This window comes from Symphalangus syndactylus, chromosome 2 (assembly GCF_028878055.3).
Source record: "Symphalangus syndactylus isolate Jambi chromosome 2, NHGRI_mSymSyn1-v2.1_pri, whole genome shotgun sequence".
NCBI classification, from domain to species: domain Eukaryota; kingdom Metazoa; phylum Chordata; class Mammalia; order Primates; family Hylobatidae; genus Symphalangus; species Symphalangus syndactylus.
Window position 1 is genome coordinate 21,122,819 of NC_072424.2, and position 17,225 is coordinate 21,140,043.

Here is a 17,225-nt window from a genome sequence, read left to right on the forward strand (position 1 = left end):
ATTAATTGTGGGCTGGGTGTGGTGGCTCAGGCCTATAATCCCAGCACTTTGGGAGGCCATGTGGGAGGCCGAGACGGGCAGATCACTTGAGGTCAGGAGTTCAAGACTGGTCTGGCCAACGTGGCAAAACCCCATCTCTACTAAAAATAACAAAAATCATCCAGGTGTAGTGGTGCATGCCTGTAATCCCAGCCACTTGGGAGGCTGAGGCAAGAGACTAGCTTGAATCAAGGAGGCAGAGGTTGCAGTGAGCCAAGATCGTGCCACTGCACTCCAGCTTGGGCGACAGAGCAAGACTGTGTCTCAAGAAAAAATAAAAATAAAAAAGGAACATTAATTGTGGTGGACCTTAAATGTGAAACCAAGAACTTTTGACCGTGTGTGTGTGTGTGTGTGTGTGTGTGTGTGTGTGTGTGTGTGTATCTGTGTGTGTGGTCAGTAAGAAGCCACTAAAACTTTCTGAGCAAGTAGATATCGTGGCTAGTGACAATGTGTAGGGTGAATTGAAACCCATAGGGCTTTAAGCCCAATTTTCTTTCATTTTCTTTTTCTTTAGCTTTAATGGAGGAGTATGAGTTGTGTTTTAAATTAAAAGTTTTTTAAAACCTACAGTTTATAACTCAGCACAAACTTCTCTATAAAAACAACAATATTAGTGATGAACACATGAATGCCTGAATAATTCATAGGTAACTGAGGTGTTATGTAGTTGGACTTTGGAATCAGACTAGCTTGAATTCTGGTTTTGCCATTCACTTTGTAAAATTGAACAAACTTGTTAACCTTCCTAAGCTTCATTCTTTTCATCTGGAGAGAGGAGCCAATAATATTGCCCTCTTCAGGGTTGTGAGCATTAAATAAGATAATGCATGTAAAAAGCACTTAGCATACTGCCTGGCAAATAGTAAACATCTCTAATGAGTACCTCTGCTGTGTTAATTGTTGTTGATGTTGCTATTACAGTCATCGTTATCATGTACTAATCACTGTCTATTATAGTCAGCTCTCTGTATTCGTGGGCTCCACATCCATGGGTTCCTCATCCATGGATTCAAACAACTGTGGATTGAAAATATTTTTTAAAAATTTCATCTGCACTGAACATGTACAGACTTTTTTCCTTGTCATTATTCTCTGAACAATATAGTCTTAACAACTATTTACATAGCATTTACATTGTATTCGGTGTTATAAGTAATCTAGAGATGATTCAAAACATATGGGAGAATGTGTATAATGCAGATACTGGGCCATTTTATATTAGAGACTTGAGCATCCTTGGATTTTGGTATCCTTGGGAAGTACTGGAACCAATCCCCAATGGATACCAAGGGGACTGTATATTATTTCCATGGAACATGCATTCTGAACTTTGATCTTGTACTGTAGGAACACTCTTCCCATCTGGTTCACAAACAGTCTCTCTCCTGCCCCACCTAAACGTCATGGCCTACTTGCTGCCTCTAGATTTTTCTTTTCTTTGTTCTCTCTTGCCTTATCAATGGGGGCATACCAAAAAACCAAGACTTATGGGTGCCATAGCGAAGGCACCGTTTGCTGCCAGTTATGAGGGAGTGTGGTAAGCTTTGGTTTTGTAGAGCACATGTAGTATTAGGTGTTCATTTTGCTTTGTGTTTTTGTACAGGTGGGTTTTGTTATGCTTTAAACTGTGGTGTTTATTATTCAGACATTTAGACTTATCTTTACTTTTGTCAGGTTTAAGCCGTTTTTTCCATACCAGACCTTGCAAGGATTTGAAGAAGATGAAGAGCATCTCCATATACAACAATGGGCACTTACTGAAGGCCGTCTTAAAGTTACATTGTTAGAATGTAGCAGGTACGTTCTTTGTTTTGTCTTTACTAAGTTATGGGAAAAACAGTGCAGTGAAAATATTCCTAAGCAGTATTTGTGTTGTGTGTTCATTTAAATTATATTATTTACCTGTAAATTCTTTAATTGTAAATTTAATATCATAAAAGTAGTCCTTTCTAACTTTGACAAATATAAATCATATTTTAGAAAGTGTTTTAATGGAGGGAGGGGCATTTATTCTGTAGTCATTCTGACACTATTTAGATGCATAATGCTCTGCTGGCTTATTTTTAACTTATTCTACCTATTGGGGAGCTGTTCCTATGTTAAAGAGAAAATTACTCAATGATACTTGTTAAAGCAGAGTAAGGAAGTCTTTATTCAGGACCATCATGATAAGTATAGCAGCCACTGCAGTGAGGTCTTGAAGAGGGTGAGAGATTGGGCTCAACTCTGAATACAGCATGGGCAGGTGGAAATTTGTTGCCAAGAAGCAATGTGGGATCAGTGGATGGAAACTTACTAAGAGGAAACATCAAGGGTAAAGGAGATTTTGTCTAAACCGACCTGACTGTTTTCTTGCTAAAAACAGTCCAGGGTGATCAGACATCATGGAGGATGGTAAGGACGATCAGATATCAGGGATAGGGGTTTCTTGCTAAACTGACTTCACAGAGTTCTTTGCTAAAACTGGACAGATGGGCCTAGCAGAAGATTCAGAAACCTCAATAAAGTTTGGCCTGGCAAAGAATCTTTGTCCTGGCAAAGAATCTTTGTCACCTAGCAAAGCAGTTTTGAGAATTGTTTGTGATAATTGGAAACACTCAGGAAAGTTGCAAAACTAGACTTTGAACCACTGTGGCTTTTTAGCGTTTTACTGGAAGCGATCTCAGAAATAATCTTGCCTAGGCTCCTTGTTTTACTTTGCCAGCACCAAAGTTTAAGCTATATTCATATCTTGCTTGAACTACTTACTATACTAGCCTTCATATCTCCTAGTCCTCTGGTCCCCGATGTAACAACCAGCATGATCTTTTCAAAATGCAAATCTAATTGTCAGTCTGCTACTTAAAACTCTTTAACAGCTTCCCCATTACTCTTAGGATGTGGACCCAAATCCTCACCATGACACACAGGTTCCTCTTAGCTCTCCAGCTTCAGTCTCACCATCCTCCACCCAGCCCCTCATTCATAGTGCTTCAGCTACATAGGCCTTCCCAAGGCAAGGTGTTGGCAGACTTTTTCTCTAAGGGGCCAGATAGTACATTTTAGGCTGTGATTCACATGGTCTCTGTTGCAACTATATAACTCTGCCTTGCAGTACAGAAGCAGTCACAGATAATGTGTAAATGAACAAATGTGGCTGTGTGCCAGCAAGACTTTGTATATGAATTTCATAATTTTCATATGTTATAAAATATTCTTTTGACACTTTTTAACCATTTAAAAACATAGAAACCATTGGTAGCCCACAGGTTATACAAAACAGGCAGTGGACTGAATTTAGACCATAAGCTGTAGTTTGCCATTCCCTACTTAAATATTTTAAAGCACCAAGCCCATTGTATTGACTAGTTGCTGCTTTCTTGGCCCCCTTCTCTGCTCCATGAAGCCAACCTTTCTTGGTTTGGCTCAAAAGCTACCTTCTTAATGTGTCTCATCATTCCAAGTACAAGTATACTATCCTCCGGCTACATTTCTTTGACACTTGTTTGTACCACTTACTTGGTACATATGACTTTTATTTTTATGTCCAACCCATAATACAATTAAGTACTTGAGCACACAGGTTATATTTTATATCTAATACATTTGTATCCTTGCTAATGGTTAGGTTAGTTTTGAGTATACTAATAATATACTTAATCTTTTTTGTTGTTGTTGTTAAGTCCAGGGTGACTCAGGATTGTGTATCATTATGTTAGAAAGCCTGGTAGACAAAGAATCCCTTTTTTTTTTTAAATCAAAAAAAGACTAAATATGTTGTCTATTTTGTAAAAGGAACTACAGTATACAGTAAAATAGATATAATAGGTACTATGCTAGGTATTTAGAAAATACTACTTCATTTGCTTTAATGTTGCTGGTGGAGTTAGTTATTGATTATATGTCTGTTAGCTTGTAGCTATTTAACCACTAGCTTTGGTGTCAGCTTTGCTCACCACATTTTTGCTTTACCTGCAGTACTGCTCACTTAAAGCCTTGCTACAGGAATCAAAGACTGCATGTAAGGCATTGAGAAAGTATAGCCAGACATTCTTTAGGTCATGTTAAGTTGAGATAAATGAAAAGAAAAACATTAGAATGTGTGAAGTACCTGTAACCAACTTTATTTTAATAAGGAACTGTGTAATAAATCTCTGAAAGGATAGATGAGAAACCAGTAAGAATTTTTATGGGATATACAGGGAAGGAACTGGGTTGATGATGATGGACAGGGGTCAAGGTGATAGCCCAGCTATTCACTATACACTTGTTTATGTTGTTTTATTTATCACCTTGTCAAAAATTACGGTCCAGTATTTTTAGAGAGTACATAATTAGGCTGAAGGGAAAAACATGGAAAAATAGTTTTTTTAATGTCTGTTCTTAAGTTATGTAACTGTCGGCTTAGGTTATGTAGCCAGCACCTTTCCCCAAGTGATAGATTCATCTTGGGAACAAGTACACTATCTAAAGAGATTTCCTTGCACCATTTTTACAAATCCAACATGTAAAAGTTACTCAGTGTTGTGGTACTGTGTTATTGTGTACATAGTTTAAGGATTATTTGTGTATGAAGGCGAGAATAAGTCTCAACTCATTCCTGCTTTTTTGTCTTCGTATTAAGTCCTAGCATTCTTTCCGTTAAAAACTTACATTATTGTTTTTCTTGTAAACTTTTTTCTTAGTATAAAAACAGAAAACTCTGTTCAGGTAGATTTTAAGTTTATAGGATTCAAACTAAAGAGGACATTACTGTAACCTAAGCATTTTTATTTCAATTATTAATCTCATTTTGAATATAAATTCAGCTTGTGTGTTTTATTCTAATTCCTGAAGCAAAAAGAGGCACTAGAGAAAATGAAAGCACAAATAACGGTGCTTTCTTTTTGGAAGAAGGACCAAAAAAATGCGTATTACTTCATATAAAGTGGAATAACATAGACTTTTGAGTTATAGAAAGCACTGAATTCAGTCTAGCCATATGCCCTTATATAGTGTCACTAGGCAAGTTACACATCTGTAAAATGGGCAAGGGAGCTACCTTGCTGGTAATTGTAATCAGAGATAGGTAACTACCCACAGTGCCTACGATATAGGATGCCTACAGTAGATGTAACTTCTATTATTATGTCTCAAGATAATCATTGCAGTGTCTGTGAAGAAAAAATGGCATGTTTTTTCTTACATATTTGTTTGTGAGAATTGGAATTTGAATTTTATTAATTTAAAAGGTCTCATATTGTAAAGGGAGGTTCTTTCCTAATTATCTGAAATACTGTTTTGCATTTCCCAAGCAATAGCTTTAGGGTGGAAAGGCAGTATTATGTGTAAAAATTGGTTTTCATATTTCACTTTTGTCAAGTATTTTTTAAAAAGCAGTCATTCTGAACAATTGCATGTCTTTTTGGGTTGATGAAAGCTGATTTTTTTTAACCACAGATGAATACAATGGTTGTTTGTAGTACTGCTGTTAGGTGAAATTATTTCACATTAGTGTTGCAATCAGATGGTTAAGATGATTATTTTTAAATGTATAATTTATAGTCTATCTTCTGTCTTTAAGGATAGAAGATATTTGAGATATTTTGCAAAGAAAACATGTAACCATGTGTACTTAAGCAGAAGATATATTAGATCAAAAACATGGAAAAGAAATCAATTTTCTGGCAGCTAAGACAACAAAGGAAACTTTATGGGTTAGTTAGATCTTTTTTTTTTTTTTTCTTTTTTTTTTGAGATGGAGTCTCACTCTGTAGCCCAGGCTGGAGTGCAGTGGCATGATCTTTGCTCACTGCAATCTCCGCCTCCTGGGTTCACGCCATTCTTCTGCCTCAGCCTCCCAAGTAGCTGGGACTACAGGCGCCTGCCACCATGCCCAGCTAGGGTGTTTGGTCTCACTGGATTTCAATATTACATCTTTTTTTTTTTTTAAGTTTTAAATGTTAAATATAACACAAATACAGAAAACCACAACAGTTGACATTCTATTCTGTTACCAAGAGTCTTCCCTTATTCTTAGTTTATTGTCACCATTGACCCATGAATTTTTATTTTTCTCAATGGTTATAATTCTTTACTGTCCTTAATTATTTTGGTGTCTAAATTGTCTCAGATTTGGCCAGTAGGAACCCCCTCAAGATGGATCCTTTGTGTGATATGACCCTATCTTTTTTTTTTTGTCCTTTTTTGAGACTTCATTACTTTCTGGTATAACAAGCTGTTCTGCATTTATCTTCTATCTTCTCTGCCACGGTCCCAGAACAACTATTTTTCCAAAGAGCCCCAATTCTTTTTGTTTTTAGCTGAGACTACAGGCATGTACCACCATGACCAGCTGCCTAGTTCATTTTAGTAAAGGATGGTATTATTAATAGAAACCAAGATCTGAATGTTGGGTGTGTTTATTGCTGCTTCATATATTCATAGACCTCTTCAGAGGACACTTAGGAAATATATCATGTATCAATACTTACACATGCATACACATACGTAATTTAGAAATCATGACTTCACCCAATACAGGTTGAGCAACCTTAATCTGAAAATTTTGAAATCCCAAATGCTTCGGAATCTGGGTGTTTTTCAGTGCTGACATGATGCCACAAGTGGAAAATACACACCTGACACCTTTGCTTTCTGATGGTTCACTGTACACAAACTTTGTTTCATGCAGGAAACAGTATTTTTGTATAAAATTACCTTCAGGCTATAAAGTGTATATGAAACAAATTAATTTTGTGTTTAGACTTGGGTCTCATCTTCAAGATATCTCATTAAATATAAGCAAATATTCCAAAATCTGAAACACTCCTGGTCCTAAGCATTTTGGATAAAGAATGCGCAAACCTGTACCTCCAATTCTAGTTCATCCTTATGGAATTGTTCCTTGCTTTGGTTCTTCCTCCAATTCTTACTTCATGGCTCTCAACAACATCGGCACTTCTATTCATTTGCTCAATCCTATAATAATCTTAATTAGTTTCAGAATGCGTTGTCCATAAAAGTACAAAAAACATAATACAAAGAGTTCAGGATTCCTTTGTAATTCTCCCTTACCCTGCCCAAGATTGAGGGAATATGGGGTCAAGTACTGTGTTCTGAAATTATTTAGAGTTATTTTTCCTCTTTGGTGTGATTATGGTGTTCATTTAAAATATAGTTGGGTTTGTTTCAGATTGCTTTCAGATTTAGTCTCCCCCAACTCCTACTTTTCTTCATCCTTACTGATTTTTGCTTTTAAATATGTAGAGTATTAACATGCTTCTGCAAACCCAGAACTATACAAAAAGATATACTGATGGTATATAGGTTATTAAACCATCAGTGGTGTTATATTTTTGCCTTAAACTGTTATCTGTCCTTTAAAGAAATTAAAAGAAGAACAAACTTTGGTAGTGGTGGGTTGTTTTTACATTTACTGTATATTTACCATTTCTGTTGCCCTTTATTTCTTCTTTTATATCAAAATTGTCATCTGGTATTCCTTCCCTTTACCCTGCAGAACTTCCTTTAGCCCTTCTTGTTATGTAGGTCTGCTGGCAACAAATTATCTCATTTTTTACTTACCTGGAAATTTATTTTCCTTTCATCTGTTGCTTCAGCACTTTGGCTATGTCAATCCCATATTCTGATGAGAAGTCAGCAACTTATTTTATTCTTCCTCCATATGTAACATGTTGTTTTTCTCTGGCTGCTTTCCAACCTTTTACTTTATGTTTGGCTTTCAGCACTTAGACGATGTCTAAGGGAGCTTTCTTTGTGTTTTTTTCCTGCTTCCATTTCAGTTAGCTTCTTGGATATATGAATTAATGTTTACAACCAAATTTGGGAGCTTGGGCTATTTTTTTTTTTTCAGTTGTTTTGGTCTTTTTTTCCACCTCTCTTATTCTAAATTACGTATTATGTTGGGCCATTTCATTTTCCCATAGGTCCCCTGAGGTTTGGTTTGTTTGCTTGTTTATTTGTTTGTTTCTTTAAAGTCTTTTTCTCTGTATACTTTGGATTGAGTAATTCACATGATCTAATTTCAGGTTCACTGAGTCTTCTCCTATCTCCAGTTTTCTGTTGAGCTCATCTAGTGAATTTTTAATCTCATTTATTACACTTTTTGGCTCTAGAATTTCTGTTTTGTATAGTTCTCATTTCTATGTTGCTATTTCCTATTTGTTCATTCATTATGTTTTCCTTTAATTCTTTGAACAAATGTTCTGTCAGTTTTTTGAACTATATATATATATGTGTATATATATGTATATATATGTGTATATATATGTATATATATGTGTATATATATGTATATATATGTATACATATGTGTGTATATACGTATATATATATATGTATATATATGATGGCTGCATTGAAGCCTTGATCTGCTAAATGTAACATCCGAGCTCATTAGGAGTTTTGTTTTGTTTTGTTTTGTTTTGTTTTGTTTTGTTTTGAGACAGGGTCTTGCTCTGTCACCCAAGCTGGAGTGCAATTACATAATCATGCCTCACCACAGCCTTGACCTCCTGGGCTCAAGCGATCCTCCCACCTTAGCCTCCCAAGTAGCTGGGACCACAGGCATGTGACACCAACACCTGGCTAATTTTTTGTATTTTTAGTAGAGAAAGAGTTTCATCCTGTTGCTTAGGCTAGTCATAAACTCCTGGGTTCAAGCAGCCCACCAGCTTCAACCTCCCAAAGTGCTGGAATTACAGGCATGAAGCCCTGTGCCCTGCCTGCAGCTGCAGTTTTTTGATAATTGAAATATTAATCTCAAAGCAGGCCTCTGTCTACATTTGGAAGGTTTTCATTATCTTTAAATGTGATAAAAAATTTTGTTTATCCAGTTTTTATAATTACAATCTGTGGAAGAATTTGAGTGACACTTCACTACTGTTAAAGTATTGGCCGCCTCATTTTGTTGTACATGTTGTTGAATTTTGCTTTTGTTTTCCTCATTGCTTTTTGTCCTTTTATGGGGGGTTTTGGGGAGACTCAAAACTCTGTCACCACTCTTGACATCATTCTGGAACCAGAAATACATAGTTTTACATTGATCTTTTAAGGCAAAGAAAATCATTTAATTATGTGATTAAATTCTTTTTTAGTGTTGTCATCTGGTCTTGATTCACATATTAGGTGAAGCATTTTCAAGGTAGAAGTTTGACAGAAGAGAGAAATAGGGAATCAATCCTTTAAATAGCATTATGTTCATATTTTAAAGTGAAATATTTAGTTCTGTAGGGAAGGCTGTTAATATGAAATTTTGAAATTCATTTACAAGAGGAGCTATTTTAGAAGTTATAACTTCAAAATATTTCCAGTTTGCATTTGTCTATGAATCCCGTTTATTTTAGCACTGAGTTTGATTAAATTTGTTTGGTTATTTTGGCTTGAATATAACTTAAAAAAATCCATTTGAAACAAATGAGGCTAAATAATAATATTTGCTTTTTTCGTGAGTAGTTGGTATGTGGGTGCTTCTTATATTACCTGCCTTTATTGTAATGTTTTGACATTTTTTTAAGGAGAAGTATCTAGCTAAATCTGAAGATATTTGGGGTATGGCTCTACAAATAATTGTATTATTAGTTGTACTTATTTATTATCTGCAATATGTAGGTACTTTACTGCATGTATTATTTTCAGCTCTCAGAGCATCTTTACAAGATTAGTGTTATTATATCCATTTTATAGATAAACTGAGATCCACAAGTTACTTGCTCAGTACCACTGGAATTTGAATCTAGTTTTGTCTAACTCCAGAGTTCCTCAGTCTTTCTGTTATCTTATTCTGCCTCCATATCTTTTTTTTTTTTTTTTTTTTGAGACAGAGTCCGCTCTGCTGTCCAGGCTGGAGTGCAATGGTGCAATCTCCGCTCACCACAACCTGTGCCTACCAAGTTCAAGTGATTCTCCTGCCTCAACTTCTCAAATAGCTGAGATTACAGGCACCCGCCACCACACCCATCTGATTTTTGTATTTTTAGTAGAGATGGGGGTTTCACCATGTTGGCCTGGCTGGTCTCAAACTCCTGACCTCAAGTGATCTGCCTGCCTTGGCCCCCCCAAAGTGCTGGGATTACAGGCATGAGCCACCACACCTGGCCCGTATCCTTTTTTAAAAAAACTTTACAGAGGCCAGGCATGGTGATTCACGCCTGTAATCCCGGCACTTTGGGAGGCCGAGGTGGGTGGATCACCTGAGGTCAGGAGTTCAAGACCAGCCTGATAAACATGGAGAAACCCTGTTTCTGCTAAAAATACAAAACTTATCCGGGCGTGGTGGCACATGCCTGTAATCCTAGTTACTCGGGAGGCTGAGGCAGGATAATCACTTGAACCCGGGAGGCGGAGGTTGCGGTGAGTCAAGATGGCGCCATTGCACTCCAGCCTGGGCAACAAGAGCAGAACTCAGTCTCAAAAAAAAAAAAAAAAAAAAAACCTTACAGAATAAAAATTATTTTTGTTCTGAAAACTTTTATATTATGTTAGAAGTGTAGGTTTTGGAAAATTTTAACATGTTTTAGGGCAAAGCATTATTTTTAAAATAAATTACCTTTTCAGAAAGATCAAGGGATGCAGAAATGTATATAATAATGAAGTATTTTTTAGCTGAAGGCTGAAGTTCTGTTTTTTTTTTTTTCTTGGAGGGAGCGATAAGAGAAAATTAGCTCAAGCATAAGACATTTAAATTTGTGTGAAGGAAAAGTTACACTCAAAATGAATGCTTTTGAAAACCAGAAGGAATTACTTGGAATTGTTGCTGAATATTATTCCTCAAAGTCTTTAAAGCTGTGTAATTCTGTGTAAATTTAGACATAACTCTACCAGATGAACCAAGTTCCTGTAAAGATCATCCTATATGCAGTTAAATAAAAGTTGAGTGATGTTTTCCATTAGTTTTTATACATTTCTCTCAGATATAAAGAATCTTCCGCATAATTGGGTTGCTTTTGACTAGATGCAGACTTTTCAAAAGATTCCAAATTTGGAATTTCTCCCTCCTGTGTTTATATAGGTTCTCTTTTCTTCCCCATATCCTTTTCCCTAAGGTTGTGATGCTGGAAAATAGCCTTGTTTCTTTTGTAATTGTATACCTCCACTACTGTTTCATATTACAAAATATAGCTCTTTAATTCTTCTGATGTCTGAGTTGTAAAAGAACGTAAGAAAACTAAGTAGGAACACAGCTGACATAATACCAGTGCTCTTTTTCATACTCCAAAATGTTTTAAATGCTGTATTGGTATGCTACACACTCATACAGTACCTTCAGCAAAAATGAACTGTGGTCAGAAAATAATAATTTAAAAGAGGATTGTGTCTTTGATAATCAGTGCTTTTAATGTATTTTATTCACGGGTAGCATTTATGATTTTAACCAAAAGACAACTGCCTTTATTTTCTCTTTCTTTCAAAATTTTTTCAACCCATTTGTCTCAACTTACATAGTCCAGATTTTTCATTTATTAGCTGTGTAATGTCTGGCATGTTACTCAACCTCTCTGTGTTCAGTTTTCTAATGTGTAAATTAGGGGTAATACTATTACCTATTTCCTTGAGTAATTGTGAAAATTAAATAATAAATGTAAAGCTCTTAGAATTGTCCTTACAGTAAATGTTAGCTGCTTCAACTGTTACTGCTACTACCACACTACCACCAGTCGTTCCAACATCAATAGTGAATGCATTTTGTCTAAGTACTACGATGAACACAAAAAATGTGGAGCTCAGTGTCTGCCCTCTAGAAACTTAACATGTAGTTAGGGCTAACAGACAAAAACAAATGCATAAATAAGTCAACTATATGAGGCTGTCTAATTTGAACTGAGGCTTAAGTGATAGGTAGTATAGAAACTTAGTGCAAGGAAAAAGTATTTTTGAATTGAGACTACCATGGAAAACTTCATGGATAAGATTCAGGAAACTAGATGGATTGTAGATTTTAGGTAATTGGAAAAAGAGCCGTAAGATAAAAGAGAATGAGAATTGTATTTTCCAGGTCTTGTCTGAATGAAGTGTAGATGTCTCAGGGCCAAATTTGCTGGCAAAAGAAGTTACAATGGTGATCCTTTAATCAGAGAAAAGTTAATGAAGGTAATACTAAGAAAAGTCTGCATATTTATGGAGTAGATTGAATATATATATAGAGATTGAAGTCCCAGAGACAAATTTAAGAGGTGTTGTGGGTTAAAGGTGAGGAGGTAAATGCCTCATAGATATGTGTTAATAGGAACAGGAAGGAAGGGACACATGGGATAACTAGGACAGGGTTTAGTGAGTGACTGAATATATGGATGAGTTAATAGGCAGGGGAGGCAAAGGAACTCTAAGGATCTGAGTGTAGGAGAGTTATGTATCCATTGACATTGATCTGCTCAGCAAGTAGTGATTATTTTCTGCATGTTGTAGGATAGAAAGAACAAGACACAGTTACCTTCCAGGACTGGATGGGAAATAGAGGTACTCATTTCAAAGGCAGATGAATTTGATTTTACATATCTTAAGTAGTAAGGCATGGTTAGATTTCCCTGTAGGAGTGTTCTGCAAACTCTTGGGGTTTTAGAGATAGCAGGGGGAAAATGAGGACTGAAGATTAGATTTGGAAGTCATGAAAATTGAGGAAAATTGAGTTCTGCATAAGGATGTTTCTGAGGGGGGTTGGGAATATAGAGAGGAGGTGAGCATGTATAAAAGGTCAACTAAGCCTGATTCTTTTAACAACAGGTAAAGTGGTATTTGACCCCCTTCAGGTGCAGGGTTTTCCTTTCAAATTAAGTTTAGTCACCAAAGGAAAAAAAACAAAACAGATTTTTCCCTCCCTCCCTCCCTCCCTCCCTTCCTTCCTTCCTTCCTTCCTTCCCTTCCTTCCCTTCCTTCCTCCTTCCTTTCTTGAGACAGGGTCTCATTTTGTCACCAAGACTGGAATTCAGTGTCTTGGTCTTGCCTCACTGCAACCTCCACCCGCCAGGCTCAAGCAATCCTCCCACCTCAGCCTCCCGAGTAGCTAGGACTACAGGCATACACCACCATGCCCAACTCCTTTTTGTATTTTTTGTAGAGACGGAGTTTTGCCATGTTACCCAGGCTCGTCTTGAATTCCTGGCCTCAAGGTATTCACCTACTTTGGCCTCCCCAAGTGCTGGGATTACAGGCATGAGCCACCACCCCCCATCATTTTGTACTTTTTTTTGTAGAAATGACTTTCTTATAGCAGGAGCATTGGGAATTACTTTCCTTTTCTCATTGGTTTGATCTTTAATCCATTTATACCTAGTGTTCCATTATTGGAACTCTAAGCTTGTGGGAGTTATTTATATCCTACTGCTCAACGTCATCGCCAAGGTCTGATTTTTCATAAAAAAAATTTTTCAACCTTCGGTATAAATGGGTTAATCATGTAAACTATCTTAACATGTTTCTAGGTGGTGTTTGTATTTATGCTTACTGGAAGGTTTCAACATACCTTTGCCTTTAAGAGAATACTTTGAACTTGGTAAGAAATTTCACAGAGGTAATAGCTCTTTCAGGAGATAGAGGGCAATTTAGGGGAGATAAAAGGCAATTTCTTTTGCTTTTTTGTTTAGTAGTACTGACTTCCCTTTGGAAGTAGTAATAGTAGAAATTTATTTATACTCATTTCTTGCGTATTTAACACATGTTGATTGTTTATATTTATGCAAAATATTTATTAGCCAGTGATTGTTACTGCTTGCTTCTGGTCATTATATAATTTGAATGGAAAGCCTGTCTTTGTTTAAGATTGAACTGTAAGAAATGTGAAATGAAAAGCGATCCTTTCGTTTAAATGTAGAGATTATAGTTCACCTTAAGCTAAAGCAAATGTCGTCTATATTCACCTAACTGGCTGGTACTCACGTTTCCAGTGGGAACTCCTTTCTGGCACTTCTTCAGAAATTTCCATGTTTTTCACATATCAAGAGGAGATATCAGTCAAGGCCCGGTGCTGTGGCCCACGCCTATAATCCCAACACTTTGGGAGGCTGAGGAGGGAGGATTATATTTAATTATAGATCTAATTGGCTTCTATTTATGATTCATGAATTAAGACAGCTTCTGTTCTGCAAATAGAATGAAAATTCCCACTGGGCATTGGCAAAACAGTGGGTTTGGTAAGGTAGAAACAAGGAAATAGAACAATAGGACAAAAAAAAGACTGATTGGTTAACGTAAGTTACTTTTTGGTAAAGAGAGTTTGAGGCAACATAGTGAGACCTTCTTTCTACAAAAACATAGAAAAAAAATTAGCTGGGCATGGTGGCTTGTGCCTGTAGTCCCAGTTATTCCAGAGGCTGAGGTGAGAGGATTGCTTAAGCCTGGGAAGTCAAGGTGGCAGTGAGCCATGATCACAGTGCTGCACTCTAGCCTGGGCGACAGAGCAAGACCCTGTCTCCAAAAAAAATAATTAAAAAAAAGAGAGAGAGATCTTAAGAAATCAGGAAAATGCGGGGGGTGGGGGGTGGAATATTGTAATTCTTCTGAGAATTAAAGCTTGACAGTCAACATAGAGTCACTGCTGGTTGAAGGAATCCATTGATGTCAGGTCAAAAGCAGGCACAAGAAGCACTGACATAGGAAATTAGGTCCCGGAAACCAAATCTGGAACTTGTAGGAGAGAAACAATCACATTCTGAACAGTTAGTCTTGGGTATAACTTTGATGGGAGTCATTCTTGCAAACAAAATAAATAAGTTGGTGCACATATTATACTTTATATAAATCTTAAGAAATAATCTTTTTTTTTTTTCCAAGAAATAAGTTTTGGAGCAAAACAAATCCTTAAATTGGCAGATTTGACAGATGCTTCTGTCTAGTGAAGCTAACCTTTGTAGGAGACACTAATGTTATTTTATTAGAGTGGTAATAATGTTTGTTGGTGTTTTCCAGTATTTGAATATCCACTAAAAGCTACAGTTCTTTATATATACTTCAACAGAAGAAATGTGAAGAGAAGATGTGAATGTTGCATGATTCTGTGACAGAATAGAAAGTAATCTAAAAATCAGAATTCGTAAAAGCCATATCCATTTCAAAGGTAAAACCAAATTCAGAATAATTGGACAAAATATTTTCATCATGGAAAAAAGTAAACGTATGTGAAGCAACGTGTACCCTAACACCTGTCAAAAGACAATTAGAACATTAAATTATAGATTGAATTGACTTTTATTCATGATTCATGAATCAGGACAGCCTCTGTTCTGCAAATAGTATGAAAATTCCCACTGGGCAATGGCAGAAAGAACAGTAGGTTTGGTAAGGTGGAAATAAGGAAACAGAACAATAGAAAAAAAACCTGATTGGTTAACGTAAGTTACTTCTTGGTAAAGGTTAAAGCACAGGGGACTGACTTATGCTAACTCAGGTAGACCGGAATCACCTATTTTCAGGAAAAACTAGTCTGTTTGGCATCTATTTGCTTATATGGCATTTAACATTACAGTGACTCTATTTTGGTTTGGTCTGTTTTGTTAGGGCCTAATGCAGGAGCTTAGTCCAAAACAATGGCCTCCCATAATTTTTGTTTAACAATCCCCCTCATTTGGTCACAGTCTCACCTAGGTGAGATCCTTTAGTACCCCTAGGTGAGAGTCTGACCAAAACTCAGGGTATTAGTGCTACTTTCAGTTTCTATCATTCTGCATTGCCAGTTTCAACATGCCATTCATAGATTACAGTGTCCTCATGGTCACTCATTTCTTTGAGTTTTTGTTGTTCCAGCCCAGAGAGACCATTTGACGTTTGACGAATGGCTGCATATAAACATTCAAAACATTTGAGAGAATACAGTGCATAGGGAGACTACTACTATCAGAAGGATAGTATGAAGAGTTTGGAGTGTGTTCCCTAACCAAGGTCCCCATGAACCAAACCAGTCAAATCAGATAGATCAAAGAATGAGCTATATTAGAAGTCTACCCATTTTAACCAAGTCGCCTTTTGTTAATTTTTTGTACCTGAGTCTCTGTAATACCAGATGTATTTATCCGTGTGTAACAAGAAGTGTCTGCAACTGCACAGATTCCTCCCTGTTCAGCTAGTAGGTAGAAATTCTATTATCCAGCTTCCTATGACTGTGCTAATTTAAAACAAGGAGAGAGAATGAGTGGTTCTAGAAGTCTAACTCTATGCAAGGGACCACTAGTTCAATTTGAACAAACAGTTGTATTAGAGATGTTGCTAAAGTTAACCACTAGGTATATTAAAGGATCTCTTAGGTCATGTAAAGATTTGGGTTTGACATGACAGATCCAGCACTTCATCAAGTTACCTACAGAAGCTGTTTGATTGTGGAATTTTGATTACAGCGTTATCCTGTGCCAAGCAAAAGAAGAAAGCTTAAGCAAGGCATTAAGAGAGGTAAGAGTCTCATTATGATGAGGAGGCTTGTTCCAAAGTCTTGGGAAAAGCTGTCCACAGCACAAAGCTATCAACTTCTTGTCCTGGTTCACTGTTTTAATGTTTCTGGTTATGGCATAGGGTGATTTGCTGAACTCTGTGTGGCCCACACATTAGGCGTGAAACTTGTCTCTTGAAATTTATATTGATTTGTCTAGCTTCACCTTATAGGGATTAAAGAACAGAGCAGTTATTATTCTTAGTTGGAGACTTGTATGAAGCTAGATATTGAAGGTGTATTAGTCCGTTCTCATGTTGCTATAAAGAAATATCCAAGACTGGGTAATTTATAAAGAAAAGAGATTTAATTGATTCACAGTTCTGCATGGCTGAGGAGGCCTCAGGACACTTAGAATCATGGTGGAAGGGGAAGAAGAAGCAGGCACCTTCTTCACAAGGTGACAGGAGAGAGATTGAGTGCGAGCAGGGGAAATTCCAGACACTTATAAAACCATCACATCTTGTGAGTCTCACTATCACAAGAATAGCATGGGGGAAACCGTCCCCACGATCCAATTACCTTCACCTGGTCTCGCCCTTGACATATAGGGATTATGGGGATTTCAGTTCACGGTGAGATTTGGCGGGGGAAACAGAGCCAAACCATATCAGGAGGAAACTAGAAGAATCCAGGATCCAGTTCACTCTATAGGAAGATAATAAAAACTTACAAACAACAAACCAGGCTACAATCTAACAGATAAAGTGTGGCTTTTTTCATAGTTTTGCCTGGGTGTGGTGGCTCACGCCTGTAATCTCAGCACTTTGGGAGGCTGAGGTGGGCAGATTGC

The 17,225-nt window shown here is 36.8% G+C and overlaps 1 protein-coding gene across 2 annotated transcripts in view; it reads left to right on the forward strand.

Moving 5' to 3' along the window:
* The window catches only part of PDZD8 (PDZ domain containing 8), a 101,995-nt gene that overhangs the window by 34,199 nt on the left and 50,571 nt on the right, over nucleotides 1–17,225 (forward strand). Inside the window, exon 2 of one of the 2 annotated variants that reach the window (XM_055247791.2) lies at nucleotides 1,717–1,839. The exons of the other annotated variant lie outside the window; for it this stretch is intronic. Within the exon in view, the coding sequence (XP_055103766.2) occupies nucleotides 1,717–1,839 (123 nt within the window). The remainder of the gene's footprint in view (nucleotides 1–1,716; nucleotides 1,840–17,225) is intronic. 2 annotated transcript variants of the gene reach the window in all.